Genomic DNA, 17,757 nt, shown 5'->3' on the forward strand with positions numbered 1-17,757 from the left:
TGGACAAAAATATGGCAACACCTCGAGAAATGAGTGCTTCAATGTAAATTAGAATCCTAACCAAGCCTGCATGCTATGTCCTCGATACGTGGTCATGGTTAGAAAAGTGTTCTGTGTAGTTGACAGTGCGTTATGTCACAGCTAAGTAAATTCGAACGTGGGTATAGTGTCGGTGCTCGTATGGTGCTCCGTAACCAAGGTAGCCTAACGTTTTTGGTAAAATAAAAATATGGCATTTCAGTCTTTGATCGCTATTTTTTATTTTCAATGACCGGTTTCGGGCTAGCTGCCCATCTTCAGATCTGAAGATGGGCAGCTAGCCCGAAACCGGTCACTGAAAATAAAAGACAGCGATCAAAGATTGAAATGCCATATTTTTATTTAATGAACGATCGCGGAAATCCCATTAAGACAGTCATGTCTGGTTTTGATAACTTTTTTGTGTTTCGAGAGGCACCACATTGAAGGTATTCTCACCAAAAATAAGAGGACGACAGATGCAAAAGTCACTGCAGAACTGAATGTTCCATTCGCGAACCCTGTCGGCACCAAAAATACCAGAAGTTAAATCCATTAGCATTAAATTGAACGGCGAGTGGGAATTAATCCACTCGTCACTGATGCAAATATCCGCAACAGGAGAACGTAGTGCCGAAACCATGAAACGTGGACTATGGAGCAATGGAAGAACGTCAGTTGTTCGGATGAATCTTGTTTTAGACTGTTTCTAACTTATGGCCGAGGATACGTCCGAGAAGTGCAACATGGCTGGGTCTGGTAATGATTTGGGCAGCCATCTCGTTGAATGCGCCACAAAATCGCATTACTGCCAAGGGTTATTCTGGCTGATCAGGTCCATCCTATGGTACAATGTTTGGTCCCCAGTGCTGTGTTCCAAGACGACAGGGCCCTCGTTCATACAACTGGAGTTGTCAAGGATTGGTTACACGAGCAAGAGGACGAATTGTCGTCCCTCCCCCAGTCACCACAGTCACCAGCTCTCAGTTATTCAGCCTTTGTGGATTATGTTAGAGAGAAGGGGGTGTTGTCGCTATCACCTCCACCATCGTTACCTAAAATTGACACAAATTTGCCGCGTAATCGCTATCGATCTCCACCATAGTTATCTAAAATTGAAAATGTTTTGCCGAAGAATGGTATATGATTCCTTTGAAAACCATATGGGATCCATATTTACCCATTTCGAGACGGCTGGAAGCTGTTTTGAACGGCAATGGGTTTCCTACACCGTATTAGTCATAATAAGGTGCTACGTTTTAGACGTTTCCACATTTTTCTACACCACGTACTTCAGGTTTAAAAGTAGGAGCTGTGAACGTTGTTCGTCACTGAATAGTGTGATGTCTCCTAGAGCTTCGGTAACCTGAAGCATAAATGATTTCCGTACTTGTACCCTTTGGTGGATGTTTTCGTGTAAGGCGTGAATGCTGTGTCTTGAGCGTAACGTGCTATGTGGGTCACTGTGACGTGTCGTCTAGTGCGCGGGACCATGTTTCCTCTTGTGTAAGGTCTAAGCTTTCGTGGTATTTGCCAATTAAAGCAAAATTTCCTACGTGACATAGCGACACCATTTCCCTCTTCCACTTTTTCCGTCAGTCTGACGTTTTGAAAACTCTGCCAGGGCCTTCTTCAGGGTTTACTGGTGTTCACAGGTCTCAGAACATTGCGGGGGTGAGATCTTGCCTTACGGGTAGGCTGGTTTACAGGAGTAAGATACAGAGGACATTAAAAGAATCCAGAAGAACATCCTAGCAGAGAGGTCGAAACATTGAATTCGTAGGAGAAGTAGGAGAGGAAACTGAAGCGGTCTAGTGAAAAAGGAGACGTGGATTATTTCGTATTTCTGTTGTCGGCGCCGATGAGAAGCAGAGGAAAACGATGGTAAAATGCTGTCCTGTCATACACACGAAGCGCCAAAGGAACTGCGCCGGCCGCGGTGGTCTCGCGGTTCCAGGCGCGCAGTCCGGAACCGTGCGACTACTACGGTCGCAGGTTCGAATCCTGCCTCGGGCATGGATGTGTGTGATGTCCTTAGGTTAGTTAGGTTTAAGTAGTTCTAAGTTCTAGGGGACTAATGACCATAGCAGTTGAGTCCCATAGTGCTCAGAGCCATTTGAACCATTTTGAAAGGAACTGCTATAGCCATGCGTATCCATATACAGATATGCGTAAATAGACAGAATACGGCGCTGCTATATAAGACAACAAAACGGCAAATTACTGCAGATTTCAATGCAGCGCCATCAAAAAGAGTCAGCGTGCGAACCATTCAACGAAACATAACTGATATGGGCTTTCGGAGGCGAAGGACCACTCGTGTAGCCTTGATAACTACACGACACAAAACTTTAAGCCTCGCCGGCGCCCATCAACACAGAAATTTGACAGTTGATGACTGGAAAATGTTGCCTCGTCGCACAAGTCTCGTTTCAAATTGTATCAAGTACACTCCTGGAAATGGAAAAAAGAACACATTGACACCGGTGTGTCAGACCCACCATACTTGTTCCGGACACTGCGAGAGGGCTGTACAACCAATGATCACACGCACGGCACAGCGGACACACCAGGAACCGCGGTGTTGGCCGTCGAATGGCGCTAGCTGCGCAGCATTTGTGCACCGCCGCCGTCAGTGTCAGCCAGTTTGCCGTGGCATACGGAGCTCCATCGCAGTCTAACACTGGTAGCATGCCGCGACAGCGTGGACGTGAACCGTATGTGCAGTTGACGGACTTTGAGCGAGGGCGTATAGTGAGTATGCGCGAGGCCGGGTGGACGTACCACCGAATTGCTCAACACGTGGGGCGTGAGGTCTCCACAGTACATCGATGTTGTCGCCAGTGGTCGGCGGAAGGTCCAACTGAGGCGCCAGGTGGAAATGGCATGGCAAGCCGTTCCACAGGACTACATCCAGCATCTCTACGATCGTCTCCATGGGAGAATAGCAGCCTGTATTGCTGCGAAAGGTGGATATACACTGTACTAGTGCCGACATTGTGCATGCTCTGTTGCCTGTGTCTATGTGCCTGTGGTTCTGTCAGTGTGACACGTGATGTATCTGACCCCAGGAATGTGTCAATAAAGTTTCCCTTTCCAGGAACAATGAATTCACGGTGTTCTTATTTCAATTTCCAGGAGTGTAGATAGACGTGTTCGGGTATGGACACAACCTGATGAATCCATGGACCCTGCATATCAGCAGGGGCCTGTTCTAGCTGATGGTGGCTCTGTAATGGAGTTGGCGTGTGCAGTTGGAGTGATATGGGACTCCTGCTACGTCTAGTACGGCTCTGACGTACGTAAGCATCATGTCTGACCACCTGTATCCATTCATGTCCATTGTGAATTCCGAACGGACTTGGTCAGTTTCCGCAGGGCAGTGCGACACCTCACACGTCCAGAATTGCTACAAGTGTCTCCAAGAACACTCTTCTGAGTTTAAATACTTCCGAGGGCCACCAAACTCCCCAAACATGATCATTATTCAGCATATCTGGAATGTGCTGTTCAGAAGAGATCTCCATCCCGTCCCGCACTATTAAGGATTTATGGACAGCCCTGCAGGATTCATGGTGTCAGTTCCATCTAGCACTACTTCAGACATTAGTCGAGTCCATGCCACGTCGTGTTACGGCACTTCTGCGTGCTCGCTGTGGCCCTATATGATATTAGGTGGGTAAACCAGTTTCTTTGGCTCTTCAGTCTATATATAACTGCAATCATATGAAAACGAGACAGCTGCAAAAAAGTAAGTAAACTGTTTGTTATTTCAAAAGTAATCCCCATAACTGTTAACACGTTTATCCCTCTGTGAGACACGGCGTTCAATGCCGTCATGGAACCCACCCCAGTTCCCAGAACACTGGAAATAGACGTTGCACAGTCCCTTTGACTGTTCAGAGATGTCACTAAGCCCGCCCAAAGATGTAAACAGCTATGCATGAGCAGCGCCTATTAGGCGGAGGGGATCCGACAGCCGATCAGTTCCAGTCATTCCACCAGAAAGGAGGTAAACAGCGCGTGTTGTCTGTAGTTTAACCATGCCTAGACGGTCAATACCGCTGTTCGATCGCGTCCGCTATGTTACTTTGTGCCCGGGAGCACTCGCAACAAGGGAAGTCTCTAGGCGTATCGGAGTGAACCAAAGCGATGTTTTGCGGACATGGAGAAGGTACAGATAGACAGGAACTGTCGATGGCATGCCTCGCTCAGGCCGTCCAAGGGATACTACTGCAGTGAACGACCGCTACCCACGGATTATGGCTCCCCAGGTGTTCATCTCTTTGGCCAAAGCAAATTGACGGCCACGATTGTCTTTTTTCACGGCTCCCAAAGTACGGAATCGAATGGGGAGGGATCGGGATTGTATAGAGGTTGTCTAAGGGCTTCCTGGCGAAACTTCTGCAGCGCAATATTAACAACAACGGCAACATATGAGTGGGCATTATTCTGCAACAGAACAACAAAATGATGTCGTCCGTCAACATTACTGGGCATTTGTACTTGATGGGGCGCTTTAATTTTAACGAAGTGTCCACGTGCTCTTGTGCATTAGTTGCGGCGCCTTGTTCCAGGAACTCAATGAGCAGCGTTCCCTTGCAGGCGAAGAAAACTTTATCATGGTTTTTCCCTCAGCTGGCGGGCCCTTTGACTCGACTACGCTGCTGAAATTTCGCTGGGCAGCCCTTACACATCCTCCACACAGCCCAATTTCTCCCCATGAGGTTTCCATATTTTTAGTGCCATGAAGAAAGACATTCGTAACCATCGACTTGCTTCGGACGTAGAGGTGCACGGCTGGGTACAATTCCGTATGTAACTGCAAACATGTTTCCATGAAGACACTGACGCTCTTGTCTCACTGTGAAAGAAATGTATTAACAGTTGTCGCGAGTAATTTTGAAATAATAAACAGTTTATTATCTTCCATCTGTCTCGTTTACTTTTGATTACCCCTTATACAAAGACTCCCGAGCAGCACAGAGATGTATGATAACGTGACGGATCATCAACAATGGTACCATAGTCCCAACTCACGAGATACCGTGCAAACGCATGAGGTTTTACACAGGACAGTGGCTCATAGTCCCATGATACCTCTATGATTGTAAATTTTATAAAGAAATTGGCATGCGCGTTCAGATACAGAGATATACACACATCAACAAAGTTTTGCACCACCCCAGTTCCCAGAACACTGGAAGACAGACGTTGCACAGTCCCTTTGACTGTTCAGAGATGTCACTAAACCCGTCCAAAGATGTAAACAGCTATGCATGAGCAGCGCCTATTAGGCGGAGGGGATCCGACAGCCGATCAGTTCCAGTCATTCCACCAGAAAGGAGGTAAACAGCGCGTGTTGTCTGTAGTTTAACCATGCCTAGACGGTCAATACCGCTGTTCGATCGCGTCCGCTATGTTACTTTGTGCCCGGGAGCACTCGCAACAAGGGAAGTCTCTAGGCGTATCGGAGTGAACCAAAGCGATGTTTTTCGGACATGGAGAAGGTAAAGATAGACAGGAACTGCTTTTCGTGCAGAGACAGGACGTCGTGTTACGACACAAACTGTGCGTAATAGGCTCATGATGCGCAACTTCATTCTCGATGTCCATGGCGAGGTCCATCTTAGCAACCACGACACCATGCAGCGCGGTACAGACGGGCCCAATAACATACGGAACGGAAGGCTCCGGATTGGCGTCACGTCCTTGTCACCGATGAGTGTCGATTATGTCTTGAACCATACAATCGTGGGAGACGTGTTTGGAGGCAACCCGGTCAGGCTGTACGCTTTAGACACACTGTCCAGCGAGTGCAGCATGGTGGAGGTTACCTGACCTTTGGGTTGGCATAATGTGGGGCCTACGTGCGCCGCTGTCGGTGATGGAAGGTGCCGTAACGGCTGTACGATACCGTAATGCCATCTTCGACCGATAGCGCAACCATATCGACAGCATATTGGTGAGCTATTCGCCATCATGGACGACAATTCGCGCCCCCATCGTGCACAACTTGTGAATGACTTCTTTCAGGATGACGCCATTGCTCGACTAGAGTGGCCAGCATGTTATCCAGACATGAATCCTATCGAACATTCCTGGGATATATTGAAAAGGGTTGTATATAGACGCCGTGACCCACCAACCACTCTGAGGGATCTACGCCGAATCGCTGTTGAGGAGCGGGACAATGTGAACCAGCAGTGCCTTGATGAATTAGTGGATAATAAGTTACGACGAATACAGGCATGCATCAATGCAAGAGGCCATGCTACTGGGTACTAGAGGTACCGGTGTGTACAGCAGTCTTCACCACCACCTATGAAGGTCCGCTGTGTGGTGGTACAACATGAAATGTGTGGTTTGCATGAGCAATAAAAATGGAGGAAATGATGTTTATGTTGATCTCTATTCCAGTCTTCTGTACAGGTTTTGGAACTCTCGGAACGGAGGCGATGCAAAACTTTTTTTGAAGTGTGTATAAATTGGCAGAATACGGCGCTGTGGTCGACAACGCCTATATAAGACAACAAGTGTCTGGCGCAGTTGTTAGGTCGGTTACTGCTGCTGCAATGGCAGGTTATCAGTATTTAAGTGAGTTTGAACGTCATGATATAGTCGGCGCACGAGCGATGGGAGACAGCATCTCCGAGGTAGCGATGAAGTGGGGATTTTCCCGTACGACCATTTCACGAGTGTACTGTGAATATCAGGAATCCGTGAAAACGTCAAATTTCCTACAGCACTGCGGCTAGACTTATATCCTGCAACAACGCGACCAATGACGACTGAAGAGAATCGTTCAGCTTGACAGAAGTGCAACCCTTTCGCACATTGCTGCAGATTTCAATGCTGGATCATCAACAACTGTCAGCATGCGAATCGTTCAACGAAACATCATCGTTGTGGGCTTTCGGAGCCGAAAGCCCACTCGTGTACCCTTGATGACCGCGCGATACAAAGCTTTACGTCTCGCCAGGGCCCGTAAACACGGAAATTGGACTGTTAATGTCTGGAAACATGTTGCCTGGTCGAACGAGTCTCGTTTCAAATTATGTTGAGTGGATGAACGTATGGAGATATCCTCATGAATCCACGGACCCTGCATGTCAGCAGGGGACTATTCAAGGTGATTGGGGCTCTGTAATGCCGTTGGGCGCGTGCAGTTGGAGTGGTATGGGACCCCTAACGCGACTAGTAAGCTCTGACGGGTGACACGTACGTAAGCATCCTGTCTGGTCAGCTGTATCCATTCACGCCCATTGTGCATTTCGACGGACTTGGGCAATTGCAGGCCAATGCTAGACCCCACACGTCCAGAATTGCTACAGAGTGGCTCCAGGAACACTGTACTGAGTTAACAACCTTCCTCTGGCCACCAAACTCCCCGGACATGAACATTATTGAGCATATGTGGAATGCCTTGCAAAGTGTTGTTCAGAATAGATCGCCAACCTCATGTTCTCTTACGGATTTATGGACATCCTTGCAGGATTCATGGTGTCAATTCCCTCCAATACTACTTCAGACATTATTCGAGTCCGTGCCACGTCGTGTTGCGGTACTTCTGCGTGCTTGCGGGGGAGCTATAGGATATTTGGCGGGTGTACCAGTTTCTTTGGCTCTTCGGTGTATGTGAGTTACTATAACTGAACTGCCTATGTTTGTATTTCTCGAGGTGGAGATTGAGTACTAATGAAGTATTTGCCTGAACGAGCGTATAAAACTGCGTGAAACCATACTCAGGCGTTGTCATAGATATGTAAACAAAATAGCGTCATGTCATTGTTCGTAGTATGGGACAAAAGCAGCCCACACTAACTGTCAGGACTGTACTTTCACCGTATGGGTTATATAGCATGCTGAGTGTTAAGCTATTCGAACAGGCTTTTTGCCAGTCAACATGAATTATGAAAAATTCCCTCAACACAAGGGTTCGCAAGCAGCAATAAAGATTACGAATAAGAACTGAAGCATCTGCATCATTCTTTCTTTGCACGTCGAACAACAAACTTACTGGAATTTTGGGACACGGCGATCCAATTTTTGGACTAGTCGGCGCCAAAAGTGTAGAAAGACTATTTAAGTTGGAATGATACCACTCGAAAGCTACTGACAGATTGAAATAAATGTGTGCAGGAAACTGTTCACCAGCCTGAAATGATAACAGCTGGTCAATGTACTGATTGGTATTTCCTGATGCGTAAAGGTTCGTACTTAATATTCTCTTATAAGCTGACCCAGAGATGAAAACCAGAAAGCACAGATGTCGCGATACCACTTCACTCAGAAACCACCGGCAATCTCGACATACTCAGGTTGGTATGGAAGCTTTAATATGTGCAAAACAGAAAATTTGTTTTTTCCGGAGCTAAGATTCGTTTTGGGTAGTGCTGTAATGTTTTATCTTTATTTATATTTGTAACTCGATCCGATTATGACCATCAGATCCTCTCCTACATAGGACCAGGGTTTCGCACATACAGTACCTTCCTTACATCATCGTTACGTAAGCAATAATAATTTTAATATGACAAAATGATCTGAGTGTCTCAGATTGCAATGTCAGTAAATAATGTTGACTACGAACTATTAAAGTTAACGTTGGCAGTATTTGTACTACTGCAGTTGCTGCTACTAATATTGATAATAGCAATAATAATAATAATGACTCCACCATAGCTGGTCCCACGCCCGGTTGAGAAAGGAGGAGGGGAGGAGTAACACCTCGTAAAAAACCTTTGTTCACCTGGCCCGGGTGATAGTAACTCGTGAGGGCCCCTTCCCGGGGATACGGTGAAGACCTCAACGGCAGTGAAGGCGGAGAAGGTGGACTTCGGTACCGCTGAGCTGGCAGAGGGGGCAGCCTCTTGTCAAAGGCCAAAGTGGACAGAGGGCATGACGGTTCCACATCTTAGTGGCGATACCTCGACAGCGTCTGTTCCACATGTTAGTGGGGGCTAAATAAGTAATATTCCAGGCAAACAAACTGGTCTCACTCTGGGAATTCAGGGATGACTTTGGATTCCCTACTCTTCACAAATTACAGCTTTATGTCGCAAAATGGAAAGTTCGCACAATGGATGCTCTACCCCAGGTGGTGACTGTGATGTGGACTCCACCATTACATCATGTAACGCAATGGGGCCTTCGGTTCTGCGGAGTCCCAAAATTTGCGGTAAAGAAGAGATGGAATACATTGCAAAACCTTCCAAGTTTCAGTTCAAGATGAAGTACTACTCTGGAACATTACATGTAAATTTTTTTCTAAAGATTGAGATACAAAAGGATTTAGAATTATTTCTGCAGAAGAACGATGTACATATTATAGCAGTCTAGGAAACACGAAATTAGATGAGAATGTAGCTGATACACAATGTTATAGAATTTATAAAGGGAAACCAGCAGTGAGAATAATGGGAAACATGCCGATGTTTGGAACAGAATTTTATGTAAACAAAAAAAATCGTAGACAGTGTAACAGAATTTATATCGAATTCAGAAAAAGTTCCATGTTAACAATAAAGTGCAAGAATAAAAAGTCATGCTCCTTTAAATGCAGACAAAAGAAGAAATATGGAGAAAGTAAATCAATTCTCGGATCTTTTAGAATCTGAAATTTCTATCATACATAAAAAGAACGTTAAAATACTTCTTGGTGATTTCAATGCGCAAATTGGGAGGGAAAAGAAATTTAAGACTATTGTATGTGAATATCCAGCACACTCAAGAACAAACAGAAATTGTGAAAGATTGATCAGTGTGTACAAAATGTTGCAGTAAAAACTCATATCCGCACATTTCCGCAAACTACCAAGAAAGGCCAAAACTTGGAGACATCCAAATGCAAACCTAGGAGAATTTCAACTGGATCACGTAGCCATATCTAAAAGGTAAATTACAGAAATTATGAATGTTGAAATATTCAGAAATGGGGAATTCGACTCAGATCATTATCTCTCTAAGATTAAAATAAAATTTCTCCCGTCTAAAACAAGAAAGGTGATCAAGAAAGTGACCAGATACAACACCACTACAGTTAATATTACAAAAGAAAATATAGAAAAATTTAGAGACTAAATTGAGACAAGTAACGAAGGTGATTGGCGTGAACTCCAGATGCAAATAACTCAAGCAGCAGAGAAAACTTTAGGATTGTCCAAGAATAAAAAGAAGACATGGTGGAATGAGGAGTGTGAAGAAGCACTAATAAAACGAGCTCAAAAATGGAGAAAATGGAGATGTTGGAAAAAAGAGGAAGACCTTGAACAGTTCAGACAACAACGAAAAGACACATCAAAAATAACCCGGAAAATCAAAAGAAACTTTGAAAATTCTCAGCTTATTGAAATAGAAGACAATTTCGCCAAAAATAGTACTAGAAATTTTTACCAAATTTTTAAACGCGTTCTTAAAGGATATCAGGCACCAAGTATTTGCTTCAAAGATGATAATGAAAAAATGAGATTACGTAACAATAAAAATTGTGAAATTTTAGTAATTTTTTTTGAAAGTTGTTAAAGTCGAGTTTCAACAGATAAATTAGTGTTAGAAATTCATGAAGCCATCAAAACAATCAAAAACAATAAAGCAAGTGGTGGACTCCGTTACAGTAAAATTACTGAAGTGGTCAGAACCAAAAATCATAAAAGACCTAGAACTGCTTCTTGAGAACATTTGGAAAACTGAAAAGATCCCAGTTGAATGGAAAACAGCCTTCATCCACCCGCTACCCTAAAAGGGAGACAAACAAAACGTCAATCATTACAGAGGAGTGTCATTTCTGCCAGTGGCATACGAAATATTATCAAACATTCTCCTGAATAGAGTGGTAGGTACTTTAGACAAACAACTGGGAGAATTTCAGGGTAGTTTTCGAAAGGTAAGATCCTGTGCAGAACAAATTTTTAACTTAAAGTCAATAATTCCCCATAGAATGTTAACCAGCAAACCAATAATGGTGTCATTTGTTGATTTCAAGAAAGCGTTTGATTGTATAGACAGAGAAACAATAGATAAGATCATTAGAGAATTCTGTGTTAAATCAAAATTAGCAAATATAATTCGTGAAACGCTAACAGGTATAATATCTTAAATCAAATTTATGGGAGAAGTATCTCAGCCATTTGAATCACTTTTACTGTTCAATTGTGTTCTAGAAAAAATTATAAGGATCTGGAATTCAGAGCTAAAAAAATCACACAATTGAATTAATAACTCTGGGAAGGAAAACAAATGGAATCAAAGTAAACTGCTTGGCTTTTGTGGATGATTTTGCAATACTTTCAGAAAACCTGAGAGAAGCAGTTATTCAGATAAACCTTCTGGGAAAAATAACAAACAGAACTGGTCTCAAAATTTCAGCTGAAAAAACAAAATCCATGACAAATATAAAAAACATGCCAAAATTCAAGAAACACAAACATGTAAAATAGAGCGAGTAAATAAATTTAAATATCTTGGAGAGACTGTACAACAGAATGGACTAGAAAAACGTGCAATCGATGTAAGAACTAACAAAATGGAAAGAACAGATGGTTCTACCAAAAATATTTACAACAAGAAACGTATATCTAGAAAAAACAAAAATAAAACACTACACCACAGTGGTACTACCGATTGCTTATACGGATCTGAATGCCTAACGATGAACTATAAGAGAACAGACTAGAGGTACTGGAAAGATGGATTATTAAAAAAGTAATGGGTGCAATAAAAACTGCAGATGGTTGGAAAATAAGAAGTAACAAGGAGATCTACAAAAATATAGAGAAAATATCTAAAGTAACGGCCAAACGAAGATCAACCTTTTTCGGACTCCTCAAGCGAATGGATGGAAATAGACTAACAAAACAAATGCTCCTATATTTCTGGAAGAAGAAATCTACAACAGCACAGATTACAGAAGTAAGGAAAGATTTAGAAAGAAACAACATCAAAGAATCAGAAACTGCATAGAGAAACCGTTTTATAAATAAAATACTAAATTTGGAAGGCATTCAAAGCACAAGAAATAAGAAGTCGAAAACAACATGGACAGAAGAAAGGAAGAGACTTCATGGGGAGAAAATGAGGGAATACTGGAAAAATTGGAAACACAACAAAGGAAGAAGAGGGACTGAAGTTGTTATGTGATCCTAGATGGTCAATACGATTGTAAAAAAATAATTACATTAACGAAACGTCCTGGCAGATTAAAACTGTGTGTCGGAGCGAGACTCGAACTAGGGACCCGTGGCTTTCACCGGCAAGTGCTCTACCGACTATTTTTTGTTCCCTTTTCAGGCGTTGGCCCTAACAATACTACCCCCCCCCCCCCATCCCCCACCACCGTCCCGCCCCTTGCCCCAAAACCTATCTAACCTATTAATAAAAACAATAACTAATGCCCCAACCACTTGCACACTAAAAGCTAACTAGGACGGACTGCTGCCACCACTTCAGGTTCCGCTCATGAACAAAAACAAAACGTGCCTCCGATCGTTTTGTAAAAAGAAAGCGAGGGAGACGAAAAGGTACAATTATTCTTGTGTATTTTAGTTTTTACGTTTTTTTTTTCACCGGCATTTTCCACAGTACCAGACAGTATGATGTCCAGAGCGTCTTCTCACGTCATGCCATTCTTTGCTATAGCTTCAATCTCTTCTCACACCTGGTACTCCCTAATTCTCTGGAGGATATACACTCCTGGAAATGGAAAAAAGAACACATTGACACCGGTGTGTCAGACCCACCATACTTGCTCCGGACACTGCGAGAGGGCTGTACAAGCAATGACCACACGCACGGCACAGCGGACACACCAGGAACCGCGGTGTTGGCCGTCGAATGGCGCTAGCTGCGCAGCATTTGTGCACCTCCGCCGTCAGTGTCAGCCAGTTTGCCGTGGCATACGGAGCTCCATCGCAGTCTTTAACACTGGTAGCATGCCGCGACAGCGTGGACGTGAACCGTATGTGCGGTTGACGGACTTTGAGCGAGGGCGTATAGTGGGCATGCGGGAGGCCGGGTGGACGTACCGCCGAATTGCTCAACACGTGGGGCGTGAGGTCTCCACAGTACATCGATGTTGTCGCCAGTGGTCGGCGGAAGGTGCACGTGCCCGTCGACCTGGGACCGGACCGCAGCGACGCACGGATGCACGCCAAGACCGTAGGATCCTACGCAGTGCCGTAGGGGACCACACCGCCACTTCCCAGCAAATTAGGGACTGTTGATCCTGGGGTATCGGCGAAGACCATTCGCAACCGTCTCCATGAAGCTGGGCTACGGTTCCGCACACCGTTAGGCCGTCTTCCGCTCACGCATCAACATCGTGCAGCCCGCCTCCAGTGGTGTAGCGACAGGCGTGAATGGAGGGACGAATGGAGACGTGTCGTCTTCAGCGATGAGAGTCGCTTCTGTCTTGGTGCCAATGATGGTCGTATGCGTGTTTGGCGCCGTGCAGGTGAGCGCCACAATCAGGACTGCATACGACCGAGGCACACAGGGCCAACACCCGGCATCATGGTGTGGGGAGCGATCTGCTTCAGTGGCCGTACACCTCTGGTGATCGTCGAGGGGACACTGAATAGTGCACGGTACATCCAAACCGTCATCGAACCCATCGTTCTACCATTCCTAGAACGGCAAGGGAACTTGCTGTTCCAACAGGGCGATGCACGTCCGCATGTATCCCGTGCCACCCAACGTGCTCTAGAAGGTGTAAGTCAACTACCCTGGCCAGCAAGATCTCCGGATCTGTCCCCCATTGAGCACGTTTGGGACTGGATGAAGCGTCGTCTCACGCGATCTGCACGTCCAGCACGAACGCTGGTCCAACTGAGGCGCCAGGTGGAAATGGCATGGCAAGCCGTTCCGCAGGACTACATCCAGCATCTCTACGATCGTCTCCATGGGAGAATAGCAGCCTGCATTGCTGCGAAAGGTGGATATACACTGTACTAGTGCCGACATTGTGCATGATCTGTTGCCTGTGTCTATGTGCCTGTGGTTCTGTCAGTGTGATCATGTGATGTATCTGACCCCAGGAATGTGTCAATAAAGTTTCCCCTTCCTGGGACAATGAATTCACGGTGTTCTTATTTCAATTTCCAGGAGTGTATAAACAACGACCAAAAGTAATTCCCAAAGAGGAAACCAAACAACACGTTGCACCGTAAAGCCGTGAAGTTGCTCCAAGTAGTGCCAAAAATCTAACGACTCATTAAAAAAGTGCGACAACGCCGTACCTTTAACCCACACCTTTGGAATGGGGGATGAGGGTACTAAGTGACGTCAGGATGGAGTAGTTCGGTGGACTCTACGGACTGTGGCGTCCGTCGCGACAACACTACCACCATGTGTCGTGTGAGGAGCCAACAGTCGGCAGCTGTATCACAAACGAAACGGTGCATGTGTCGATAGCTGCGCATGTGTGCAGAGAGAGTCCTCGGCAAAATGTATAATGCATACATTTTGTCGGTTGGGGAATTTTTCGGTCGTTATCACACACTACAACGCTCTCACCGCTGGGGGAAGGAAAGTCAGTGTATGTTACTCCAGAGCCGCTTGCAGCCAGCTGCCGCGTGGGGTAGCCGCGGGGTCTTTGGTGCCTTGTCACAGTCCGCTCGGCTCCCCCCGTCGGAGGTTCGAGTCCTCACTCGGGCATGGGTGTGTGTGTGTCGTCCTTGGCGTAAGTTTAAGTTAGGTTAGGTAGTGTGTAAGCTTAGGGATCGTCGACCTCAGCAGTTTGGTCCCATAGGACCTTACCACAAATTTCCAAAATTTGCAGCCAGCCGCCGGAGGTCGGCATTCATTCACGATGGCAGGTAGTATCTACTGAAAGAAGCGGTATAAGTCCTTGGTTCCAGGCATCATCGCGGTCGGTAGGACATCCAGCAGATAATTCATGTCGACCAGATAGGTGCAAATGTGACGTAGTGGCGGTGCGATATGTCCAACAGGAATCGGCAGCCAGAGGGATTCAGGCGCCACCTCCTCAATCAGTGTGCCAGTGAGGGTGTCCTTGTAAGAGGCACGTAACACATCGTCCTCAGGAAGAGAGCAAGCACTATTTTCCACGTTTGTCATTCCAATGCCGCCTGCATGCGTGGGTAACATCAGTGTCTCATAATTGGTCTTGAACACCTACCATTGCTGACGAAATGAGGAAAGGCCGCCTCGAGCTTGGCAACATCCGAAGCGGGCATTGAGAACACGTGTGTTTAATGGTTAAGTTTCTGGGCGAAATAGACGTTCATAAAATGTGCCTGCATGATCAATCAAGCTTTCGAAAGGTATGGAGATGAACTAACGTGCAGATGATATTTTATGCGATACGTAACTTCTGCTGTACGCAGCACATTCCCATGGAATGTCACTCCAAAACGTTTCATCGATGGGACCTTGGTGGGCACTGGCATACTATTATTCAATCCTCTGCTCACATCCACGCAGTACGACTTACGCAGATTTTTACGACTCCTGGCCATCTCACCTTAACGCTGCAGTCACTCGGTCGCCGTACATATATCTCTTCTGCCGACCTCGCCGAGAGAACTTCCCAGTCCATGTAGACACATTTAAAACGCACGTTGCGCAGGTGAATGCACTCCAAACGTTGTCGTAGACCAGAAGGAGTAGGCTCGAGGGCGTCGGCGAAGAGAAAGGCTGGCAGGCGGCAGCCTCGTCGCACTGAGCTCTCAATAGTGAAAACTGAAAAGCCGCGATCGCTTCAATATCGTTCACTACATGACCTGTTTCAGCACTCTGAAGGTGCCGTCATCGGATCTGCAAAGGTATATCATAACAGGTTTAAGGGAGGGCTTACATGAGTTAACTATATACATTACAATTATTACAGAACCACATACCTGAAACGTGGATTAACATTTATAAAACCATATGGATATCATGGGACATGAAGTAGACCATCTGATAAAAATCATTGTCGCAACGAATAAAAAATAGTAAAAAACTGCTCTCTTGATAGTTCTTTCAATAAAATAAAACTGAAGTCACCGGATGAAACTACCACTGATCGCCTCACACCGGCCGGCATCATCGCTGCCCTTTTCCGCGCAGGCTTACCTGCTGTGATTCTAGCGGTTTACAACCGGCCACCAGATTATAGTATATACAGGAAATATATGCGCAAATTTGGGCTTTGCATGGGTATGTGACAAACAGTCATAGTAAAATTGTGTTTTAGTAGTATTGAGTGGTTATACTGTGGGACTGTGGTCAATGGTCGATGGGTCAATGGGTCAATGGTCAATGGTGGCCAAGCAACTGGCTCGTCACAATACGCCAGTCACTACTCTTGATGAACTGTCGTATCGTGTTGAAGCTGCATGGGCTGCCGTACCTCTACACGCCATCCAAGCTCTGTTTGACTCAACGCCCAGGCGTATCAAGGCCGTTGTTACGGCTAGAGGTGGTTGTTCTGGATACTGATTTCTCAGGACCTTTGCACCCAAATTGCGCGAAAATGTAATCACATGTCAGTTCTACTATAATATATTTGTCCAATGAATAGCCGTTTATCAACTGTATTTCTACTTGGTGTAGCAATTTTAATGGCCAGTAGTGTACATAGTTAACTCATGTAAGCCCTTCCTCAAACCTGTTATGTTATACCTTAACAGCCGGCCGCGGTGGCCGTGTGGTTCTGGCGCTGCAGTCCGGAACCGCGGGACTGCTACGGTCGCAGGTTCGAATCCTGCCTCGGGCATGGGTATGTGTGATGTCCTTAGGTTAGTTAGGTTTAAGTAGTTCTAAGTTCTAGGGGACTTATGACCTAAGATGTTGAGTCCCATAGTGCTCAGAGACATTTGAACCATATACCTTCACAGATCCGATGATGGTACCTTGAGAGTGCTGAAACTGGTCATCTAGTGAACGATATTGAAGCGATCGTGGCTTTTCAATTATTTTAAAAACAGAGTGATCGCCCCCACGACACACCATGGGTTCATTGCAAAATAAGACTGTGAGGTTGAGGCGTGACGTTGGGACGTGAGGCACAGCTACTGGGTTGGAGTCTGCATCAGGCACTCGTTTTCCATCTTTCACGACATTTCATTAAAGAGATTTGAAACAGAAAAATAAGTGTTTATTAATGGTGACTATGCCCAGCACAAAGATGGGCTGTTTGTTGTGATACAGACCTGTGTGTGTGCGCATGTGCCTCTTGAGCAAGGAGGGTCTGTCGAACCGCTTGGCGCACACGGGGCAAGGCAGCAGCGACCGACCACCAGAAGCAGAACCAGCACCGACGCCGGTGTTGGATCCCATTGGCTGGCACTGCGGACGTCTGCCCGGCGGCGAGGCGTTGCTGCTCAGGTCCAGCGGACCGTCTGCACACAGAGAAAAGCAGCTCAAGGCATTGCGGTTGTGTAAGGAGCTCTTGCAAAGGTGTGGGGAGTGGGTCAAGGAGCCCAGGACCTGCCTTCCCTCCCAAAGAAAATGTTACCAATAGTGTTGATATAGGGCAGTCAAATGAAAACACCCGCTACAACGAGACCATCGAATGGTTCTACTCAAAAGTAACCACCACAAGTGTTAAGATATTTATACCGCCGGGAAACGAGACGATCAATTTCTATTTCATGGAACGTGGTAGCCCGTTGACGGATCCACAACCGCATCCACTCCAGCACTTCCTTGTCCGACTGAAACCGACCTCCACGCATGTCTTTATCCAGGGCGCCAAAGACCTGAAAATCACGTGGGGAAATACTCGCACTATACAAA

At 45.8% G+C, this 17,757-nt stretch overlaps 1 protein-coding gene across 1 annotated transcript in view; it reads right to left on the reverse strand.

Moving 5' to 3' along the window:
* LOC126285202 (zinc finger protein 239-like) overlaps positions 1 to 17,757 on the reverse strand; it is a 73,379-nt gene that overhangs the window by 43,856 nt on the left and 11,766 nt on the right. The window contains exon 2 of the mRNA XM_049984507.1: positions 17,172 to 17,360. Coding sequence (XP_049840464.1) covers positions 17,172 to 17,360 — 189 coding nt within the window. The remainder of the gene's footprint in view (positions 1 to 17,171; positions 17,361 to 17,757) is intronic.

This window comes from Schistocerca gregaria, chromosome 8 (assembly GCF_023897955.1).
Source record: "Schistocerca gregaria isolate iqSchGreg1 chromosome 8, iqSchGreg1.2, whole genome shotgun sequence".
Classification (NCBI taxonomy): Eukaryota; Metazoa; Arthropoda; class Insecta; order Orthoptera; family Acrididae; genus Schistocerca; species Schistocerca gregaria.